This window comes from Lichenostomus cassidix, chromosome 14 (assembly GCF_008360975.1).
Source record: "Lichenostomus cassidix isolate B80296 chromosome 14, HeHo_3.0, whole genome shotgun sequence".
NCBI lineage: Eukaryota > Metazoa > Chordata > Aves > Passeriformes > Meliphagidae > Lichenostomus > Lichenostomus cassidix.
This window is the reverse complement of record NC_139495.1, coordinates 15248713-15272152: the sequence shown is the minus strand read 5'-3', so window position 1 is coordinate 15272152 and position 23440 is coordinate 15248713. Positions and strand designations below refer to the sequence as shown.

The 23440-nt window shown below is 52.4% G+C and overlaps 1 protein-coding gene across 12 annotated transcripts in view; it reads right to left on the bottom strand.

The window, feature by feature from the left end:
• Positions 1-23440, bottom strand: part of LOC146430983 (ankyrin repeat and fibronectin type-III domain-containing protein 1-like) — a 244394-nt gene that overhangs the window by 155999 nt on the left and 64955 nt on the right. For 10 of the 12 annotated variants that reach the window (XM_085075231.1, XM_085075229.1, XM_085075227.1 and 7 more), the window contains 2 exons: positions 14794-14981; positions 8544-8761 (listed from right to left, as the gene is read on the bottom strand). In XM_085075231.1, the coding sequence (XP_084931357.1) occupies positions 8544-8761; positions 14794-14866 (291 nt within the window). In that variant the 5' untranslated portion in view covers positions 14867-14981. Of the gene's footprint in view, positions 1-8543; positions 8762-14793; positions 14982-22961; positions 22981-23440 lie in introns of those variants that run through there. The other 2 variants (XM_085075222.1, XM_085075239.1) reach the window with 2 other exon arrangements.

Here is a 23440-nt window from a genome sequence, read left to right as displayed (position 1 = left end):
GCAGCATCCAGCATGCCACAGCCAGGGCAGCAGGGAGGCCAAACTCCAGTGTTTTCAGAAAAAAAAATATAGCAAGTTCTCCCTTGGACAAGCTCAGGTGCCCATGACCAGCACACAGCCTTCATTAGGTAGCACCTGATCACATGGCTGTGAGGTGGCCACATGGCACTGGATGCGTGAGGGCAACAGCTCTGCCCCATCTCCATCCACCCTGCCAGGGTAGGGTCCCTGTGTCCCAGTGTCACAGGAGCCTGTCCCCTCACTCAGCAATTCCTAAAATTCCATTTTTGGAGAAATTTAAAACCAAGCCAAGTGTATTGGTTTGAAAACAAACCAGTGGGAGATTACAAGTCAAGATTGAAATTAAAAATAAGTGAAATAATACAAGGAAAAGCACTGACAAAGTCAGATACAACCTAACACCCTGTTAGGGTGGTAGTAGCAGTCCAACTGAAGTAGTCCAGTTGAAGCGGTGATCCTGTGAAGGTCTAGTCTCCAGCTGAAGATCCAGTAGTAGCTCTGGTCCTCTGGGAACCCAGTAGACAGGGCTAGCTCAGGCAGTTCCAAGGCCAGGTTATATCCAGGTGGGAACACCTGGCTCCTCCCTCCTCGGCAGAGCATCTCACAATGGGATGAGATAAGTCCATGAGTCACACGGTGGGTCCCTGATGGCCCATTGCCTGTCATTGCGGGGGTGGGTCGTTAGCAGCTGGTGACAGCTAACGGATGGCCCATTGTCTGTCATCCGGAGTGGGTCATTAGCAGGTGATAGCAGCTAACGGCCCACAGCTGGTGGTAATAGAATACTTAACTACATCTATATTGTAACCTAGGACATTATCCACCCCTTATTCTATTACCATCTACACAGTTCTCACTTAAGATAAGGTCTCCTTGTGGTACACAACAGGTTTCCCCATCTGCCTTCATCACCCACCAAGTATAACCAGGTCCTTGGGCAAAAACCACTCCACGGATGGGTTTGCCTTTGCCTGAGGTGGGACTAATCCAAACAGTCTTTCCTAAGAAACCTCTTACGTGTATCACAGGGACTTTATCTCCATCCACTGTGTGCAAAGGTTCGGACTCAGCAGGACCGGCTCGATTGATAGAACCCCTTGTGTTAACCATCCAGGTGGCCTTTGCTAAGTTCAGTTCCCAATTTTTGAAGGTTCCCCCGCCAAGTGCCTTCAAAGTTGTCTTCAGTAGTCCGTTGCACTGTTCAACTTTCCCGGCAGCTGGTGCATGATAGGGGATATGGTATATCCATTCAATTCCGTGTTCTCTAGCCCAGGTGCTTATGAGGCCATTCTTGAAATGGGTTCCATTGTCAGACTCGATTCTCTCAGGGGTACCATGTCTCCACAGGACTTGCTTTTCCAGACTCAAGATGGTGTTCCGGGCAGTAGCATGAGGCACAGGGTAGGTCTCTAACCATCCCGTGGTTGCTTCCACCATGGTCAACACGTAGCGCTTTCCTTGGCGGGTTTGGGGAAGGGTGATGTAGTCAACTTGCCATACTTCCCCATACCTGTACTTTGACCATCGTCCACCATACCACAGAGGCTTCACCCGCTTGGCCTGTTTGATTGCAGCGCAAGTCTCACAGCTGTGGATGACCTGTGAGATGTTGTCCATGGTCAAGTCCACCCCTCGGTCACGAGCCCACCTGTATGTCGCATCTCTCCCTTGATGACCAGAGGCCTCATGGGCCCAACGAGCTAGAAATAACTCTCCTTTGTGCTGCCAGTCCAGATCCACCTGTGACACTTTCACCTTGGCAGCTCGGTCCACCTGCTCGTTGTTACGATGCTCTTCATTAGCTCGACTCTTGGGTACATGTGCATCCACGTGTCGAACTTTCACAGTCAGCTTTTCTGCCCGGGCGGCGATGTCCTGCCAAATCTCAGCGGCCCAGATGGGTTTTCCTCTGCGCTGCCAGTTAGCCTTTCTCCAGCGATCTAACCATCCCCACAGTGCATTGGCTACCATCCAGGAGTCAGTGTAGAGATAAAGCCTTGGCCATTTCTCTCGTTCGGCAATATCCAAAGCCAGTTGGATGGCTTTAAGCTCTGCGACCTGACTCGATCCACCTTGTCCCTCGGTAGCCTGTACAGCTTGTCGTGTGGGGCTCCACACTGCAGCTTTCCACTTCCGATCTGCGCCTACAATTCGGCAGGACCCATCGGTGAAGAGGGCATAGCGTCTTTCACTCTCCGGCAGCTCGTTATACGGGGGTGCTTCCTCGGCACGTGCTACTTTCTCCTCTGCTTCTTCTGAAGATAATTTAAAAGTCTCACCTTCAGGCCAGTTTGTTATGATTTCCAGAATCCCAGGGCGATTTGGGTTTCCAATACGGGCGCGCTGTGTGATGAGGGCAATCCATTTGCTCCACGTGGCATCAGTGGCATGGTGGGTAGAGGGAACCCTTCCCTTGAACATCCACCCCAGCACTGGCAGTCGGGGTGCAAGGAGAAGTTGTGTTTCTGTGCCGATCACCTCTGAGGCGGCTTGAACTCCTTCGTAAGCTGCCAAGATTTCTTTCTCGGTGGGAGTGTAGTTGACTTCAGACCCTCTGTAACTTCGACTCCAGAATCCCAGTGGTCGACCTCGTGTCTCACCAGGCACCTTCTGCCAAAGGCTCCAGGACAGACCATGGCTCCCAGCTGCAGAGTAAAGCACATTCTTTACCTCTGGTCCTGTCCTGACTGGGCCAAGGGCTACCGCATGAGCGATCTCCTGTTTGATCTGGGTGAAGGCTTGCTGCTGTTCAGGGCCCCAGTGGAAATCATTCTTCTTGCGGGTTATGAGGTAGAGAGGACTCACGATCTGGCTGTACTCAGGGATGTGCATTCTCCAAAAGTCTATGGCGCCTAGGAAAGCTTGCGTCTCCTTCTTGTTGGTTGGTGGAGACATCGCGATGATCTTATTGATGACCTCAGAAGGAATCTGACGCCGTCCGTCTTGCCACTTTACTCCCAGGAACTGGATCTCTCGGGCAGGCCCCTTGACTTTGCTCTTCTTGATGGCAAAACCGGCTTCCAGGAGAATTCTGATGATTTTCTCTCCTTTCTCAAATACTTCCGTTGCTGTGTCCCCCCACACAATGATGTCATCAATATACTGCAAATGTTCTGGAGCCTCACCCTTTTCCAGTGCAGCCTGGATCAGTCCATGGCAGATGGTGGGACTGTGCTTCCACCCCTGGGGCAGTCGGCTCCACGTGTACTGCACACCTCTCCAGGTGAAAGCAAACTGAGGTCTGCACTCTGCTGCCAGAGGAATGGAGAAAAAGGCATTGGCAATGTCGATGGTGGCATACCACTTCGCCGCCTTGGATTCCAGCTCGTACTGGAGTTCCAGCATGTCCGGTACAGCAGCACTCAGTGGTGGTGTGACTTCATTCAGGGCACGGTAATCCACTGTCAGTCTCCATTCTTCACTGGACTTACGCACCGGCCATATAGGGCTGTTAAAGGGTGAGTGAGCCTTGCTGACCACCCCTTGGCTCTCCAGTTCCCGAATCATCTTATGGATGGGGGTCACAGAGTCTCTGTCAGTGCGGTATTGCCGGCGGTGCACTGTTGCTGTAGCAATTGGTACCCGCTGTTCTTCAATTCTCAGTAGTCCTACAGCAGACGGGTTATCTGAGAGACCGGGCAGGGTATTCAGTTGTCTTATGTCCTCCGTCTCTACGGCTGCTATCCCAAAAGCCCAGCGATGTCCCTTCGGGTCCTTGAAATATCCACTCCTGAGATAATCTATGCCGAGGATGCATGGGGCGTCTGGACCAGTCACAATGGGGTGTTTCTGCCACTCATTCCCAGTTAAACTCACTTCAGCTTCCAGTACAGTCAGCTGCTGGGATCCTCCTGTCACCCCAGAAATAGAAATGGATTCAGTCCCCACATACCTGGATGGCATCAGGGTGCATTGAGCGCCGGTATCAACCAAAGCCGTGTATCTTTGTGGGTCAGACGTGCCAGGCCATCGGATCCACACAGTCCAATAGATCCGATTATCCCTTTCCTCTACCTGGCTAGAGGCAGGGCTCCTCTAATCCTGTTGTTGGTGCACGATGTTCTTCTCCTGTAAATGTGTTCCTGAGGTCCCTTCAAGAGGATCAGTCATATTATCACTTCCATTCTGTCTGGAGTTCTGGCCACAAGAGACTGGGGCAGTGTTGTACCTAGATGAGCCTCCTAAAGTGGATGTTTCTTTTTTCAATTCACGTACCTGGGCTGCTAAGGTGGAGGTGGGTTTCCTATCCCACTTCCTCATGTCTTCCCCATGCTCTTGAAGGAAAAACCAGAGGTCACGTCGTGGAGTTTGTTTTCTTTCCCTGACTGGAGTACGTCTGCTCCTGATGGCAGAGACTCTGGTTGGTTTCGGTGTGGCATGAAAAACTCCTTCTTTGAGCTCTTTCTTTAGTTTCTGGTGGCTCTCTTCAATTAAGCTCCGGACTTGCGCGGCCAGGTTTGTTTCCACCGATGAGACCTGGGTCCGTAGTGGAGCGGTGACAGTGTCCTCGTAAATTCTCAGTTTGTTTGTTAACACACCCACCTGGTCTTCGCCTTCCCTCCACTGCAATGTTGCCAGGTAACGAGAGTATATCTCTGGTCCGAGCCGCGCGAATCTTAGCCACATTTGTGAAGTGCACCGGACATTATCTGGGCTCTTGGGGAATCTCTCGTTGTCCGAGAAAATGATCTCTAGCACGGCCAATTCCCTCAGGCATCGGATACCTTGTTCTATTGTGTTCCATTTCCTTTGGTGCATCTGGAGGTCTTCTTTGCACAGGTATCTGTCCCGTACACTTGCTAGCAATCGCCGCCAGAGGCTGAGAGTTTCCTGGGTTTTCCCAATCCCCTGGTCAATGACCACATCCTGAGACAGGGATCCCAGTTGTCTGGCCTCACTTCCATCCAGAATAGTGTCGTTAGCTGCAGCGTCCCAGATACGGAGCAGCCAGGTCAAGATGGACTCATTCGCCTGACGGGTGAATTCCCTCCGTAGGTCACGCAGCTCCCCCAGGGATAGAGAGCGAGTGATGATCTCTGGCTCTGTCTCTTCTGCTTGGTGAGATGGTCCTGCCGCATCCTCATCAGTCGCTGTGCGGACTGACTTGCTCTGGGATTTCTTTTTCTGGACAGGGGCAACCGCTACTGGCTTTGGCTGTTCTGATTCGGCAATGGTCTGTGTTGACACATTGACTGCTCGTTTGGTTCCTTTCCTCTTGGTGGCAGTTTGCGTGGATGTGGTGCCTGCTGACTTGTTTCTTTTCTCCTCCTCTTCGAGAAGACGCTGTACAACACCAAGTATTGTTCTGTTTCTCAGCATGAGGTACACTGTGCTGGTCGCAGAGAAGAAAGAAAACAGAACTGACAGGAAGATTATGCCATCCTTAGCATCCAGAGAGAACTCAATATTGTCAAAGATGGCTGTGCCTGGCCTGAAATGCTGGAAGAAACCGCTCTCTCCTCCTAGCCCCAGAGGGTGGGTGCGATTGCTGAGGAGATCCCAGATGGAGCAGCTCAGGTTAGGCCAGGCAGACAAAGTCGAGTAAATATACCGAATGGTGTTCATCGCCTCACAGGTTACTATGCAATAGGCATAATAAACCAATAGAGCAATTTTCATGCCATGCCCTGATCGTAACAAGAGCAATATGACGGGCAGATAGTTTCCCATTTGAGGAAAGATATAGAGAGCGAGATAAAGCACCCATATAGATAAGCTGAGCATCATGGTGATAGGATTTCTGAGTTTCCCCAGGTCGAGCCCCACGTTGGGCGCCAAATTATGTATTGGTTTGAAAACAAACCAGTGGGAGATTACAAGTCAAGATTGAAATTAAAAATAAGTGAAATAATACAAGGAAAAGCACTGACAAAGTCAGATACAACCTAACACCCTGTTAGGGTGGTAGTAGCAGTCCAACTGAAGTAGTCCAGTTGAAGCGGTGATCCTGTGAAGGTCTAGTCTCCAGCTGAAGATCCAGTAGTAGCTCTGGTCCTCTGGAAACTCAGTAGACAGGGCTAGCTCAGGCAGTTCCAGGGCCAGGTTATATCCAGGTGGGAACACCTGGCTCCTCCCTCCTCGGCAGAGCATCTCACAATGGGATGAGATAAGTCCATGAGTCACACGGTGGGTCCCTGATGGCCCATTGCCTGTCATGCGGGGTGGGTCGTTAGCAGCTGATAATAGCTAACGGATGGCCCATTGCCTGTCATCCGGAGTGGGTGATAGCAGCTAATGGCCCACAGCTGGTGGTAATAGAATACTTAACTACATCAATATTGCAACCTAGGACACCAAGCAGCTGCATCACATGGCAAAGGTGGCTCAGAGTGTCAGCATGGAAAGAGCAAAGCCAGAAATCGAACATTACAGACTGGGGAAGTGCAACAGCCCACAAAAATGAATCCAGCTTTAAACAAGGACTTTCCTAAAAGATGAGCCACTGGGAAAAGGCAAATCGTGCACTCTCCAGTACATGCTCTGCTGTGCTTGAGGAGAGCAAACCCCACCTGGCAGTGATTCCTCCCCCAGCCAGGGTTGGGCAGAGCTGGTGTCACAGAGCCAGGGCACAACACAAGCCCAGGGGAAGCTGCAACACCTCCAGCACCGAGACGGAAATAACTACCCAGCCCTGGGAGGACACAGAGCCCAGAACTGTTCTTGGAAATAATTTCCCCAGCTTGGCAGGATCTGTACTTTGAACTTACAAACAAGTCTCTGGGGCTGTGTTGGGAATGCTGGTCCTGTACTGGCCCAAGCTTCAGCCAAGAGCTGCCCATTCACCTTCCTCCACACTTTCTGCCTCTGCTGAAGGGCCCTCTGGAAGCCCTTTCCAAGTAACATGAGTCTGCTTTTCTCAGCAGATCTCACAATGTCAGAGCCCATGGCTGAGTCTACAGCAACTTTTTTTGTTGAAATGAACCAGAATTGATGTAGCAAGAAAAAAACCCCACACCCTACAAAAATCCTGCTCTGTCCCATGGACAGTCAGCTCCATGGGTACACCAAGGAAAGCTAAAGGTCCCCAAATCTGAGGAAATCAAAGGCCAAATCAAACAGGCTGCAGACAGCACAGAGAGGTGCTGGCGTGGCACCAAGCAGGCAGGGACAGGGGCTGCCCCACAGGAAGGGCAGAGTGCAGTTCTCTGCAGGTACCAGGACAAGTGCTTCCACACATTTTGTGCCCATCTCCACAGAGCAGCAGGGAGGCTCTGGAGAACAGATCCCACAGAGATACTGGAAAAACATGCCTGAAAGACAACAGTCCCCAACATCTCAGTGTCCTCCTGTCCCTCCCACTCTCCTGGGTACAGCTTGCAGCCACAGATCCATGCAGACAGAAAAAGCAGACAATTCCTTACCCCACACCAGGGCCGCCTCATCTTAAACACCTCCAGCATCATTCAGCTGCTCATCAGGTGCCCCATCCTGCTTGTGCTCATCTCCATCTCTGAGCTTTCAAGTGCTTCCTGAGCCTGAGGCAGCAGCTCCCACAGAGACAGCTCACTGGCAGTGCTGAAATTGTGACCACTTCCCACAGACTCCCCCACAGCATCCACTGCTGCCCCGAACATGCTGTGGAACTGTCCTCCTGAGGAAAAAGATGGCGGCTACATCCGACAAAGCAGGCACAAGCAGGGAGGGTGAGCCTCCACAGCCACACTGCCCAGGAGAAACCCCCAGTGAGTGTGACCCCAGGGGGACCAGCTCCTCTTCTGGAGCACAGAAGTCACAGATGCTGGGGTCTCAGCAGATGTGTCTGTGCAGAGCCTGGGGCAGGGTGAGCTGTGCTGCCTCAGCCCATTCCCTGCTCCGTTCCCATTGTACCAACTCTCTCATCCATTGCCAATCAACATCGAGTGCTTCACATCACCAAGACACCTGAGCCCTCATTACAACCCTGAGCGGGTAACGAGGCGGGGGAAGGATATCTGACCCCCTGGATTGGGTGTCTCTGGGAAAGACAAGAGGCAGAGCCCATTAAATATTGATCAGAGGCTCCCACAGCTGCGGTGCAGCCCTGGCGTGTCCCTGCTGTCCTGCCACCAGCAGATCCCAAGGGCCAGGAAGATCTGAGCTGCCCCAGTGGCTAAGTGCTGGCTCATTGTTGCCCTAGCCCCTCACTCCTGGCCCAGGGCAAACCTTTGGGAAGGTGCAGTTCCCCATGGACAAGAGGCTGAGGACAGGAAAACTCATTTCCTACTTTCAGCCTCTTTCCATGCTCTGGACAGCAATGCCCAGAGTGCAGGCCCTCATCCCACACATCACCTGGCTGAGCACCAGCTGCCCTGAGCCAGTGGCAACCCGTCAGGAGCTGGGGGGACAGGACCCTTCCAGGAGAGCAGCTCTGCCACGGGCTGGACAAACCTGAGCTGCTGCCACCATCTGCTCCACCATGCTGGAGCAGCCTCTCTCTCTGTTGTTTTGCTAATGTTGGGCACAAAAATAGCTCTCCAAGATGTCGGTGTTTTTGGGAAGCTGCTTGTGTGTGAACGTGGTGGGGGCAGAGCCTTGATACTCACGAACTGCCGCCGCAGCTTGGTCCTGACGCGCTCGGCCTTGCTCTCAGCCGGGTGCACAGCATAGCTCAGGGAGCCCAGGTGGTTGTCTACAGACAGGCTCTTCCTCATGTAGAAGGAGCGGCTGCGGAAGTAGCTGAACGGGGCGTCCTCCACGGCCGTGCCGAGCTGGGGGGCCCTGGGGGGCTCCGAGCAGTCATCCTCCAGCCGCCAGGCCTCCCCTGTGGAGGAGATGTCTCTCCATCAGAGCATGACCCAGACAGGTCCTACACCTCAAGCCCAGCTCTGGGGATGCTCAGTGGGCATCCCAGACCCCTCTGCCCATCCCACGGCTGTGGGGCACAGATGATGGGAACTCACTCGCCAGGAGGGCTCAGAGGGCACATCCCTCCCGCAAATCCCCATGTACCCCCTTGCCCCAGGCAACAGCCCCTGCTCCCAACCTGTCCCACCCCAGGTACCCACAGACCCCAACATCTTCCTGTCAGGAATCAGCCAAATACAGTTAGAATCATGGAATGCTTTTTCTTGGAAGGGAGCTTAAAGCTCATCTTGTTCCAACCTCCTGACATGGGCAGGGATACCTTCCACTTCATCAGGTTGCTCCAAGCCCTCTCCAACCTGGCCATGAAATCTTGCTTTTTGAATGGGAAAAATGAGGCATCGCAAACATTACAAACTACAAAAGGATTTACTGCCATCTCCTCAGGCAGGAAAAAAAACACTTTATGGTATGGCCAGGAGCAAATCAGCAGCTCCATGTAGGACAGAAGCCAGAGCTCTCTTCTCCACCCACCAGTCGCCAGCAGCAACAGGATGCAGCAGTGCAGGCCTGAGAGCCCCAGGGACAAACAACACTGGCACAGTGACAGTGGTGGCAGTGCCAGAGGACAGCTGACACCACGCAGGGCTGGTGATCCCAAGGCAGGACTGGCCACATTTCATTGCAAGAAAAGGGAAAAACAACAAAACAGGAAATGTTTCCAGAATATCACTGCTCTGCTTTTTTCCCTTTGGCTCAGATGCTGCCTGCTTTTTGTTGCCATTCTCCCCTTTACATCTGGAGCTTGCCCTGCTTCCTCTTGTCAGCCAAAATTACTGCTCAAGCCATGACAAACAATCTATAAAAGCCCCATCTCAATTATTGGAAAAATTATCAATTATTAGCCCAGAAGGGTATCCCACAGCACTGCCTTCAAAAGCTCTCCCCCTCCTATAGCCTCTTACCAAGGCAACATCCTTCTCCTCTCATTTCTGAAAAACCCAGCACCATCGAGCATGAACGACCATGATCCCACTACACCAGGGCTGAGGAGCAAAACACCTCCAGGGTTTAAAGTGGATAATGGCCCTAAGCCCCAGTTCAGCAGTGCAATCTAATTTACCCAGCAAGGCTGTGGGGTTTACATGGAATATGATGAGACACAGGCTGGACTACAAACCAGCAGAGAAGGAACCACCTACACACATTGCCAGAGGGCAGGGATAGATGGGATATTGGGAAGGAATTGTTCCCTGTGGGGACCTGGCACTGGTATTCCCAGAGAAGCTGCGGCTGCCCCTGGATCCCTGGAAGTGTCCAAGGCCAGGTTGGAAAGGGCTTAGAGCAACCTGGGATAGTGGAAGGTGTCCCTGTCCATGGCAGGGGGTGGAACAAGATGATCTTGAAGGTTCCTTCCAACCCAAACTCAAACCATTCCATGAAAGAGGTAAACCAGAGCACAGCACTCCAAGCATCACATAGTTTTTTTCCTCCCCTACTTTCAATTTAATAAGCTGCTGCTGCTCCTCTCCAAATGTCACCTCACACAACACAAGAACTGCTGTTTGAAAGCTGTGATTATTCCATGCACAAACACATCAATCGGAGGCAGATCCAGACTGCCAGTGTGAGATAGCATCACTCTGGGAGCACAGCAGGAAACACTGACACAGGAGACACAGGGGACAAGCAGGGAAATCGCACATGGAAAGAGGAACCTGCCCTAGTGCCCCCGTGCTCACCTGAAATGGCCCAGCCGCTGCCTGTGCCACCCTGTATCCTCGAGACTGTCCCCTCCCAGCCCCACAGCTCACCCAGACACAACCCCCATTGCTCTGCTGCTGTGAGCAAGGAAGGGCCAAACCCATGTGCTGAATGAGGGAAAGGAGCACCTGCCATACCCACCCCTCTGTGCAGGACACTTCACATAAGGATGAAGAGTTGGGTTTCAAGTCCCACAGAGCAGCTGAGTGACATCTGGTCTCCCAGATCCCACCAAAAAAGGATTTTGCTGTTCTTGGTCTCCTCTCTCCAAGGGTATAGAGGAGCTGCATCCTCCAGCGCAGGCCAGGAGCTGGACCAGAGGCACCTGCTCCCTGGCCTGCCTGAGGGGTAATCCTCACCAAACTGCTGTCCTTCCTTCCTGGGCACAGGGAGCCACCACAGGAGGGAGCCTGGACCTTGTCTACCCCAAAAAGCTTTTCCACCTGCAGATTGCTACCAAACAAGTAAATCAATGATCAAGCCCAGAACGGTCAGAAGGGTGAGATCGAGAAGTCAGAGAATCACAGACTGGTTTGGGCTGGAAGGGACTTGAAAGCTTATCTAGTTCCAACCCCTGCCACAGGTCACTCACTAGATCAGGTTGCTCAGAGTCCCATCCAACCTGGAGAGGAAATGTCAGGGACAGGAGCAAGACCACAGACTGGAGGCCAACAATCCTCGTGCTCTTGTCTTGGAGCTGCTCACCCCTCTGCCACTCACAGCTGTGCCCTCTACATCGGCACCTCTGGAAGATATTCTGACCATTTCCTTGGGCTTGACACTAACAATGCCTGCAAACCCTTCCTTCATTCTGAATCTGAAGTGCTGGGGAGGACACACACCAGAGGATGGAGGGGACAGCAAAGACAGAGACCTGGTGCCTCTCCAGTACATCCTCTACAAGTAGAAGAAAAATTAACTCCAGGGTCCTGGTCTAAGCTCAAATCCAGCTGCTTCCTTTTGGCTTCTTTCTTTTCCTCCCATGGGCAGAATTCCCAATAAGATCACACCAGCCATGCTACAAGTTAGCTTCTTCCCAGCTCCACAGTGGGGCATGAAGCCAGATCCTGGAGAGCTCTGCATTTGCCTGACAGACAAGGGAGAGGGGAGACAGGGAAGTGCTCCAGACTGGTTTGCTCCTTCCAGGTGCAAGAGGAGGCAACTGCAAGGGACCAGGCACGTAAATCATGCAGTCACTTTCTGTTCAGGCCACAGCTGAGGGCTGCAGGTGGTCAAAGGCTGAGAAGACGCCCCTGCCTGGTGCAGAAGGAAGAGAGAAATGGAGAGTGTTTCTCAGTCCCACCCCTAAAATTTCACAGGTAAGAAAGGATGAAGGCAGCTCATTTCTCTGTGCCACCAGCACGTGTGAGACCTCCCGGCACACTGCAGTGGAATACCCAAGGGATAATAGTTTGGACAAGGTAGGCGCTGTCCCTGTTCAATCAAGCCCCATTTGTGCTTGTCTTCCCGTCTCTACATTCCGGGCTTATGGCCATAAGGATTTGGGGTTAATCCTTGAGGAGCTCTGGACAAGGGGTTGAAGGATATAGGACAGAGAGGGAGAGTACAGAGCCTGTCCCAGCTGGCCACACCACCACTATTATGGGTGACCTGCAGGGGAAAAACAAAACCAGACCAGCAGGAAACCCAGACCTGCTGACCAGGCCAGCCAGTTCCTGAGCTCATGGAATGAGGTGGAAGGTTGATTTGAAGGGAAAGAAGGCATCTGGCAGGCTCAGCAGCCACAGGCTCCACTCTTCTGCCCATCTTCAGGACTCCAGCTTCCCACCAGGTGTCCTTGCAAAGACCTGCAGACGAGCTGTGGTGCCACAGCAAGGCAATCTCCTATGACCTCCCATGAAGTGCCAGGGCACACCTCTCCTCCAGTGCTGCCATTCTGGAACTCTGGGACACAAAGGAAAAGGCTGAGGAACATGTCCCAGTGTTCAGATGAGGATGTCATCCCTGCAAAGATGATCACTTCTTCCATCTTGCTTGGTGATTCCTTTGCTCATGGCCCCCAAAACAGCAGCGAAACAGAGTGCAGCTCCTCCCCAGAGAGCCATGAACTCTCCCTGAAGGTGAGCTCATCACCTCTCCCACGGACAGCCCTGCTCCTGCCAAGCCTCCTCCCTGTCCATGAGCCTCTTCCTGAGCTGGTTTTGCCCATTCCCACCTTGAATGGGGAGTGGTGGCACCTGCTCAAAGCAAATTCACCACTTCTTTAAGGAGAAGACCTAATCAGAGAATGATGGAATGGTTTGGGCTGGAAGGGACCTTAAAGATCATCTCATTCCACCCCCTGGCATGGGCAGGGACACCTTCCACTAGCCCAGGTTGCTCCAAGCCCCATCCAACCTGGCCTTAGACATTTCCAAGGATGGGGCAGCCTCTGAGCAGCCTGTTCCAACTTCTCCCCTTCCTTATGTCCTGCAGCCCAGCTCTTATTCATAAATCCTTGTGGGAATCCTGCATTCCTCATCAGCATCCTGGGGATCATTAACCTGCAGTGCCACGTGCTGCTCCATTCTCATCGTGCTGTCCTAATGTCCCACCCTGCCAGCAGTGCCATCCCTTCTTTTTCTCCTCTGGGATAGCATCCTCATAGACTTCATGAGTAACTAATTAGCAGTTCCTAATTGAGCCAGGAAAAGAACCTGTGAGAATTTGAAAACTACTCCTCACTCATTCATCCACTACTCTGGCTGTGGAGGGAGCCTTCCAATCTCCAAGGGTTTTCCTACTCCTCACCCTCTTGGCATCATTGGACCCTGCCAGCCATGAGTAAAACAAAATCCTAAGCACTTCTTACGTGCAATCAGGGCTTTTTCTGACTCCCCCTGTGCAGGGAGGGCTGTGCATGGGGTTTGCTCCAGGATGGCGACTCCGTGGAGCACAAGCCTGCCTGCACTCCCAGGACAGGAGGTGTCTGCAGCAGGAGGCGATGAGTTTGCAGTGGGTCTCGGATTCACACTGGGACATCACCCCACGCTCTTACACCAGCCTCCCACTCCCTCCTCCACCTCCAGCATAGCTCCCCAGAACTACCAACAGACCAGCCAGGAACCTGTGGGTATGCAAGGGAGCTCTGGATGCCATGTCCTTCCTAGTGGAGGCTACACAGCTTTCCCACAGGTTTCTTCCCATTCCAAGACCCACTCTAACAATTTGATGGGTTGAAGGAAAACCCACGGATCCCACACAGGGAAGCAGTGGCTTGGATGCTGCAGGACACCCAGGAGCTCTGTCACAGTGAGAGTGGCAGGATGGGCTCAGTGATGTGCAAAGATCTGCTCTGTGCACAACTTTTGGGAGAATTAGTAGCACCAGGAAATGAAATGCAGCCTGCAAAGCATCGAAATTAACCCAGGGTTTGGACAGCTGTTCTGCTGGGCAACACAGGGATCTGACTGTGAGAGGGATAATTTAAAATATACATAAAAATAAAAAAATCCAAGTGTGCAGTTTGAAGAGAGCTGTTTTATAAGGATTTTATTCAGCACTGGACTGTCAGCCCTGACTTTTAGGCCTTATCTTTGTTTCAGTGTTAATAATTGCTTTTCCCATCACTTTTATAGTCCCAGAGTGATTCTGCTGGCACCAAAAGCACTGAAACGTTTTGGCCATCAGCAGCTTTGCCAATAAACTTGCTCAGAGCAGCTGGCCCAGCCATATTAGTATTTCATCAGGATCAGCACAAGAGTAGAAGAACATGATAAAAACCCTCAGGGCTGACCCAAAGGCCAACACACAGTGCCACGCTGGGAGCATTTGCAAATCTCCAGGGCCAGGGCTGCGGAAAGAGCACAGCAATAACGCTCCTGCCACTGTTCCTGGTGGAGACCGGCTGTGAGCTCCCTGAAGCCGCTTTCTGACATAGAAAAGAGGCACCTGGGCCTGTTGCATTGACCAAGGAGTCCCCAGGGTGGTATCTCACCCCAGCACCCACAGGCAGAAGGCTCCAAGCATCACCTCCCCACCTTGGGTGGCTTCCAACAACCAAGTCTTCTTTTTCACCAGCATAATGTGAAGGACTGGGAGGTTTAAATATCAAGCTCAAAGAAAGACTCATCCAGGGGCAAAAACCACAGAAGTTCACCAAGGGCCGCTTTTGGAGCTGAATAAATCCTACATAGGCTGGAGTTGGATTTGTGGCCCTGGAGAAACAGGAAACCTTTGCTGGGATCCTGCAGACACAGAGAGTTGGGTGCTCACCCCGGCACTCACCAGCAGAAGGGACCGTGCAGCCTTTCTGGTGCTCGGCGGCTGAGTGCTTCTTGTAGGGCTTCTGCTCGGGCATCTCGTCCCTGTAGGGCTCGAGCAGGGGCAGCCGACTCAGCACTGGTGACTGCGGGATGCTGGGCAGTGTCCGCGACTTGCCCAGGAGTGGCCGCTGCAGCTTTCTGTCCAGAGACCTGCGGAGACACAACACAGGGCACAGGCCTTCAGGAGGTGGGACAGGACACAGGACATGGGCTGTTTCGGAGGTGGAAGAGGTTCCTCAGGCCAGGACCCTTCTATGACACACACACAGCCCCTGGCTGGGCATAGTGCCCTTCACAGAACCATGGAATTGTTCAGGTTGCAAAAGCACTCTAAGGATCATTGAGTCCAATCATTATTACCCGAGCACCAAACCCCAAGTGACACATCCACACATCTTTTGAGCACTTCCAGGGATGGTAATTCCACCACTGTCCTGGGTAGCCTGTTCCAAATATCCAAACACTTTTTCTATGTAGAAATTTTCCCCAAGATCCAATCTAACCCTCGTCTAATTTGAGGCGAGACAAACAACTTGAGGCCATTTCCCCTTGTCCTTGTTCCCTGGGAGCAGAGACTGACCCCACCTGACTGCCCCCTCCTGCCACGGAGTTGTGCAGAGCCACAAGGTCCCCGCTGAGCCTCCTTTTCTCAGGCTGAGCCCCTTTCCCAGCTTCCTCAGCTGCTGGTGGTCCAGCCGCTTCCCCAGCTCTGTTCCCTTCTCTGGACACACTCCAGCCCTTCAATGCCTTTCTTGTGAGGAGCCCAGAAGTAACTCCAGGACTGGAGGTGCCTCAGCAGTGCCCAGCACAGACAGAGATGGTAACTGCCATGGCCCTGTGGCTGCACCATGGATGGTACAGGCCAGGTACCACTGGCCTCGTGTCCATCTGGGCACACCTGGCTCAGCAGCACACTGCACACAAAGCTGCTGCTGAGCCAGCAAAGCCTTCTTCCTTGGTCAGGTAGTGTGTGACTAGAATTTGCCTCCTGAGCTGTAAGGCACAAGCAGCATGAACAGCACACAAAGCCTTTGAGCCCCCAGCCCACCTCAAAACTCCCAGATAATCTAAATTAAGCAAAATTAAGCAAATCTAAATTAAAAGAAACCAGAGGGTTCAAGACTGAAGAGATAGAAATTTCCTTTGAGACAGTGAAACGCCCACTGAGCATAGTCCAAGACACCAGAAAGGGATTTGTGGTAGAAACCAGGCCACTGGACAGGTACTAGGGAGAAGTCCAGACTCCAGCAAGCCAGACTCACACAGCAGGGCCTGTAGAGGTCCCTGAGGTGTCATAGAACATGGAGAAACATAAACTCAAGGTCTCCATGAGGTTAAAACTCAACTGAATTTGATGATGGGGCTCCACATCTGCAGAAGTGACCAGCACAAACATCCATGTGGCAGCATGACTACACGCTGCCACCTCTTCCCAAAGCCCTGAGTCAGCCCAGGGCTGCAGTGGGGCATGGGAAGCAGGTCCCCCTCCTCCTGTTCCACCCCAGAGCCAAGGCATGGCCCTCAGGTGCCCTCCTTGGGGATGGCACTGGCCCACGCCATGCTCCAAGGATCCCAGAAATGCAATTAAAAAAGAACTGGAGCCCAGCACTGCTGTGGGGTGTCCTGTGCTGAGGGTGCCTCCAAGGCTGTCCCTTGTCCCCTGCTGTCACAGAATTCACAGCTGAGCCCAAAGAATCTCCCCAGCACACCCCAAGGCGCTGTTCCAAAATCAGAACCACAGAATGCTTTGGGTTGGAAGGGACCTTAGAGATCCTATTCCAACTCCCTGCCATGGACAAATCTCATAATCAGATTCTTCAAATTTCCATCTAAAATTCAAGCATTCACTGCTTATGCTCACTTGTTCTTGTGCCAATATTAACCTATAGCTTTAATAATTATCCCCCCTCTACGATGTTTGCTCCCATGATTAATTTCCATTATAATGAAGTCCCAGCCCCTTTCTGCTTCATTTTTCAAGGCTGCTTAATGCAAGCCTTGCATGGTTCTTCCAGTCTCCTCTCACAAAATTAGCTTTCATTTCCCCATGGATGTTTTCACACCCCTCACTGCCCTCCCTCTATGCTGGACTCAGGATTCTCCACCTGTCCTGGAGCATCATAGAATCCCAGGATAGTTTAGGTTGGAACCTAAACTAGGACCTTAAAACCCTTCCAGTTCTACCATCTGCCATGGACAGAGACCTGTTCCACTAGCCCAGTGTCCAACCTGGCCTTGGAACACTTCCAGCTTCTCTGGGCATGTTGTGCCAGGGCCTCATCACTCTCACAGGGAAAAATTCCTTCCCAATATCCCATCTATCCCTGCCCTCTGGCACTGGGAAGCCATTCCCCCTTGTCCTCTCCCACCAGGCCCCTGTCCACAGCCCCTCTCCAGCTCTCCTGGAGCCCCTTTAGGCATTGGCAGGGGCTCTAAGTTCCCCTCAGAGCCTTCTCTTCTCCAGGCAAACCCCTCCAGCTCTCCCAGCCTGGCTCCAGAGCAGAGAGGCTCCAGTTCTGGGATCATGTAGAGCTGAGCTCCTGCTGCAGACAGGAACCCTGCATGTTCCACCACTATATTTCATCCTATTTCACTATCCAGTGCTCAGGGTCACACAGGCAGAGTCTATCATGCCAAAGCTCCTGACCCTCGGCGTCCGTCTGTCACCTTGATGTTTGTCACTCCCCTTCCACATGTGGCAGCAGCTCCCAAGTGGTGCCAGAGTCTGATGTCACTCCAGAGAGCAGATACGGGGCCAGAGCAGAGCCACAGTGCTGTGCAGCCACCTCCCAGGGATGGTCACTCCAAGTCCTGGCGCACACAGCTGCAGGGAGCAGCTGGCACAGAGGACAGGACACGACACATCACTCGGAGCGGGGGGGGGGTGGCACACTCTGACATTAGGGTCAGCAATTTATTGCTATGAATCAATCCCATTTACTCGCAATTCCCAGGTGCTGTTGCTCAGCTGCATGGAGCTGCCACAGAGCGCTGTGGGGGTGGGACAGGGACAGCAGTGCCCCAAGCCTGTCAGATGTCAGCACCATCCTGTCCACCCCAGGTCCCATGCTTCAGTGGCATCAGCATGGAAACAAGCTGTGCCAAGAGCTACAAAGCCAGAATTAGCATCCCAAGCAGTTTCCATTTCAGCAGAACATTTGTACCTCTCATTGTAACATATTTCACTGGCACAAAGCAACAGGGACAGAGCTTAACACATCACTGTGCTACATAAATGAGTTCAAAACATTCCTTTTTCTCTGCATGTAAATCCCAGGATACCTGTGTACAGCTCCATCACCTGCAGAACCCCATTAGCATTTTAGTGCTCCCATCCCTTTGTGCTCACAGGGCCACTCACAAGAGTCACATGGGGGGAAAAACAGTAGAATTCACTCTGTTAGAGATGCAATTTTCAAGCTGTATATCTTCAGACAGTGATTTATATTGTCAGAAAAAGCAAAGCAGCTAGAAACCTGTTTAGCTCTGAAATCTCAGCTCAAATTCCCAAGCACAATTCAGCTTCACGGATTTACTATCCCACTTGTCATTGTTGAACCACAGCTGGCACATAAGTACCACACAGCCCCTCGTTCTTCCCAACCCCCGGGTGGGGTGGGGAGGAGAACTGGGAAAAGGTAAAACCCATGAGTTGAGGTAAGAACAGTTTAATAATTGAAATACAGTTGGTGGTGGAGTTTATTATTATTATCGTTATTGTTATTATTGTAATGAAAATGGAAATAAGAAAAAGAGAGAGAGGAATCAAATCCCAGACAGACAAGTGGTGCCCAGTACAGTCTCCCACCACCCAAAAAGCCCAGCCTGTTCCTCAGCAGCAATCAACCTCTTCCAGCCAATGCCCCCCCCAACCTCCCCCTCAGTTTCCATCCTGGGTATGACATTCCATGGTCTGGAATATCCCTGTGGCCAGTTCAGATCAGCTGTCCTGGCCATGATCCCTCCCAGTCCTTGTCACCTCCTCAATGGCAGAGCATGGGGAATGGAAAAGTCCTTGATTTAGGGAGAGCATTGATCAGCATCAACCAAACTGTCAGTGTGTTATCAACATTGTTCTCATCCTAAATCCAAAACACAGCCCTGGACCAGCTATGGGAAGAAAACTTACTCTATCCCAGCCCAAACCAGAGCTTTGTGCACAGCTCCAGAGGCCTCAGCAGCCTCTGCCAGGCAGAACCTTGACAGCACCGGGAAGTCACATTGCATCTCCGTCTGCTTCCCAAGCAGGCACCCCAGCTGGGTGCTATCAAGGATGCCACATCCCATTAGTAACGATCCCTGATGGAGTGTAAAGCTCAATTAGAAAAACCATAATCAACGCTGTTACAGCCTATATTTAGCTGCTGTTTGGCACTTGGGTAGGAAGGAGAGCACATAATCGAGTCATGACAGGGGTGGAAAAATCCTCCTGGCTGGGTGTGAGAGCTCAGGCAGGAGCCCAGTGACAGCTCCATCACTCCCAGTCCGCAGCCAGATGGGGAAATGTGGGAACGTCAGCAGGGCCAGGTCCCTGCCACCAGCCCTGGGGACAGCTGTGGGGCAGGAGTGGCTGTGCCAGGCAGGGTGCCAGGCTGCTCCAGCACCCCCATCCCAGCCACAGCCCCTGACACCTGGCAACACAGAAACAAAGGAAGCAGAACTGATCTCCAAAGCTGTGCTGTGTCCAGCACCTTCTCCATCCCCAGGAAAGAGAGGGGAAGGACTCAGATAAAGCAAAGGGAGGGAGAGAGAAAATCTTAATACAAGTTAAAGGCCAACTTCTGCAGCCCTCCTGCAAGCAGGGAACAAACTGCACGCACCTCCAGCCTGCCCTCCCAGCTTTCTGTGTGGGAGAAACTGCTGTCCAGAGGGCACTTCCAGCCCAACACAGAGAGCACTGAGTCTGCAGCTTCCCAAGGCAGGATGGGGCAGTCACCACAGCAGCCCCAGCAGAACTCCAGCAGCACCAGAGAGAGCAGCAGGAGTGGAAAATAACCCTAAACCCACTGCTCCCACAATCCAAAAAGGACCCCAATAAGCCTCACTGATTTTTGTGATTTGCCCAGGAACTGAGCAAGAAAACCTGCACATGTCCTGGAAGTGCCCGAGGATGGTAACCCTCCAGAGGTGTCTCATCCTGCCACAGCACCCAGTCCCAGCAGCTCTGACACAAACCTGAGCACCCACTATGCTAATCCCATCCCAGAGACAGGCTGCTTGTGGAACACAGAAAGGACAAGAGGAGGTTGATCTGGGGAGGATGACTAAGGAGGGAGAGGGGCAGAGGAGCAAGGCAGCAGCTACTCCAGACCTTGCCCACCTGCTCCAGAGCTGTGGCTTGGTGACAGCCATATGCCCTGTGAGAAACATGTGAGGAACATGTGAGGAACATGTGAGGCCACTTTCAAGCTCCAGGGGGGACAACACATGTCCCAAAGAGCTCACAGCTCCACAATTCAAGCCAAAAATAGACAGAGAAGTGAAAGGGCTGCTCCTCCTCCTGCAGCACTGCACAGCATCCCACAGGTAACTCCAGGGACTCCTCTACACCCTCAGTCAATCAATTCACTAAATCTACCAAGCAAAGGAAGTTGATAAAGCAGAAGGTTAGGGGAAGAGCAACTGAATGTGGTATAGCTGAGAGGGTGGCAGGGATAGAGGCCCGGAGAGCCTGGTTATTGCAGAGGGACACTGCTCCCAGATCTTCCCAGCCTGCGGCTGCTCCAGCCTATAACTCACCGCTCAGTCCACTCCTCCAAGGAGGTGTAACTTAGCAACCTGACCTTAAAAACATGGCAAGGGTTCCAGCCGGATTCAGGAAAATGAGAGATGTTACAAGCCAGGAGCCATTACCAAATCCCCTCTCAAAACAGGGCATGGGGAGTGGGGGATGCTCCTCCTGCACAGCCTGAGCCCCATGGTAATACAAGCAGTGGCTGCAAAATGGAAACAAATCAACAAAACACCCACATCCATTCCTGAAACAGCTTGTGGAGATGCAGCTGGCTGCAAGGTGACAGGTACAAGGGGACAACACAGATCTCAAAGGCAAACAAAGGCATTAAACAGCTCCAGCAGGAGGAGCACTGCATCCAGGTCTGAGCACTCAACAGAAGATGGACGTGGAGCTGCTGGAAAAAGTGCAGAGGAGACCACAAAGGTGCTCCAAGGGCTCTGCAGCCAGCCTGGGAGAGCTGGAGTTCTTCAACCTGGAATAGAGAAGGCTCCAGGGAGACCTCAGAGCTCCTTCCAGTGCCTAAAGGGGCTCCAAGAGAGCTGGAGAGGGACTTGGGACAAGGGCCTGGATTGACAGGACGAGGGGGAATATCTTCCCAGTGCCAGAGGGCAGGGATAGATGGGATATTGGGAAGAAAGTCTTGGCTGGGAGCTGTTGAGGCCCTGGCACAGGGCTCAGAGAAGGTCAGAGAAAGTCAGAGAAGGCCAGAGAAGGCCAGAGAAGGTCAGAGCAGGTGTGGCTGCCCCTGGATCCCTGGAAGTGTTCCAGGCGAGGTTGGATGGGGCTTTGAGCAACCTGGGCTAGTGGAAGGTATCCCTGCCCTGGCAGGAACTTCAAGGCTCCTTCCAACCCAAACCCTTCTAGGATTCTGTGAGGTTTCCCTACAGTATTCAGCTGCATGGCACAGGAGTCATCCCATCCTGCGTCCTGTCCTCACCCCATTTTCTGTCCCTGCCCAGGGGAAACACAGAGCTTGCTTCTGCAGGAAGCAGCTGGGATTTACCACCAGGCTGGGCTGCAGCCAGGCCAGGCCAGCTCCCAGAGCCCAAAGCAAAGCACAGCTGTGCCTCTGACACCCCAGGAGTGCACCGTGCTTGCCAGCTGTGAGCTCTGCCATGAGCCACAGGGCTGAGAAGAGATTTGAGTGCAGATCTTCTCCATCCCCATCCCGACAGCAGCAGGAGACAAGCCAACATCTGCCTGCAGCTGGTTTCTGCAGAGGTGCTCTGCAGGAGAAGGCATCAGCAGGAGGACAGGGGAAGCAGAGAAGGCTGCTGTGCCTCAGAAGCTGTTTCTGGACAGAAACATGTGGCAGCAGCCCCTGGGATGTGGTTCAGTGCACTCTAACACCCAAAGCAGTGGCAGGACCCCAGAGAGGGCAGGGAATGAAGTTTAAGGGGATCACACAGCAGTGGTGAATGCTAGGGAAGGAGTGTGAGAGGAAGAAATCAAGTAGCTAACACACCAAGTAGCCTTGGAAACCAAAGCCCAAGGATTTTGGCAGAGCAGAGCCTTTGCTGGGCATCCTCACCTGTTCAAATCACCAGTTTACTCTGCAAACCTTATCAGCTGTGAGCAAACCCGTGAGTCACTGGCATTATTTCCAGTGACCCTGTGGATTGCAAAGCCAAGAAAATCACTGAGAAATCTTCCCTTCGCATTCAAAAAACACCTAAACAAAACACATTCCTTTCTGGCTGGCCAGTGTATGTGTGTGAAGAGTGGGAAATGAGAGCTGAAACAGAGCATCTTTCATCTGACTGTGAGACAGTTTCAAAGCAAAACAAAACCCAAAACAGCATTCAGTGTGCAAATTCAGAAAAGGAAAAAAACCAGCCATGTGAAGCTATAAAAATACCTTCCCAGACTCAGCTGTGAGCTGGTAAATACCACGATTTCCACCAGCTGGTTTGCAAAAGCTTCTTCTCCTGCCACCTTCCTGGCTTGCAGAGCATCTCTGCAGTGGGGCCATTGCCCAAGTGCTGAACAAAACACTGTTGGCATCCAGGGAATAATTGCTCCTGTCCCTGAAAACTGCATTTTGATTTGGAGGGGTGTGGGAGGTGCAGGACAGGAGGTCACACACCCCTTGTGCTGAGGGCAGCCCTCAGAAAAACATTTCAGAGCTGCCTGGAGGAGAAGGATTTAGCACCATTTCCCCCTATGATCCAGCTCCCTGTGCCTGAAGCCCAGCCCTGCTCCCACCACCCAAGAGGTCGAGAGCCAAGTGCCAAATGGCCCTGAAAAGAGCCAAGAGTTCTTTTTGTGGCAGATGCTGCCTGCAAAGCCCCAGTACTCAGGGGTGTGACAGCCAGTGTCACACCAGCCACTGCCCACAGCCTCTCTCCCACCAGGTATTTATCCAGTGCTAAAGATTCGCTGCTGCTACTCACCCCTGGCACCACGACACCATCCTGGCACTCCAAGCTGGGCAAAGCCATCCCCAGGGAAACAAGGTGAAAAAACACAAACCCTTCACGTCAGCGCTCCCAAACCATGCACTGTGGCTGTGTTTTGTAGCAACGCCTCCATTTCACCATTCACTGGAATCCAATTGTTGAACAGATAAGGAAATACACTGGAGCCAGACACTGCCATTCATTCATTCAAAAGTATGTTGATTTCTTTGTTAAAAGAACCATTTTTTCCAGCTCTGTTGCAGGCAGTGAACCACATCCCCAGCTGGGGGCTGCTCCCCCCCACTCCCCAGCCCAGGAGCATCCCACGGGGTCCTTGTTGGCAGTCACCCTGCCCTCTGTGCCATGCTCTGTCCCTGTGGTGCCACCAGATCATCCCCTCCACATGCTGCAGGTGAGAGGAGCACTGTGCATGCCCTGCCCACCTGCTGCACTGATCACACTCTGTTAACAGG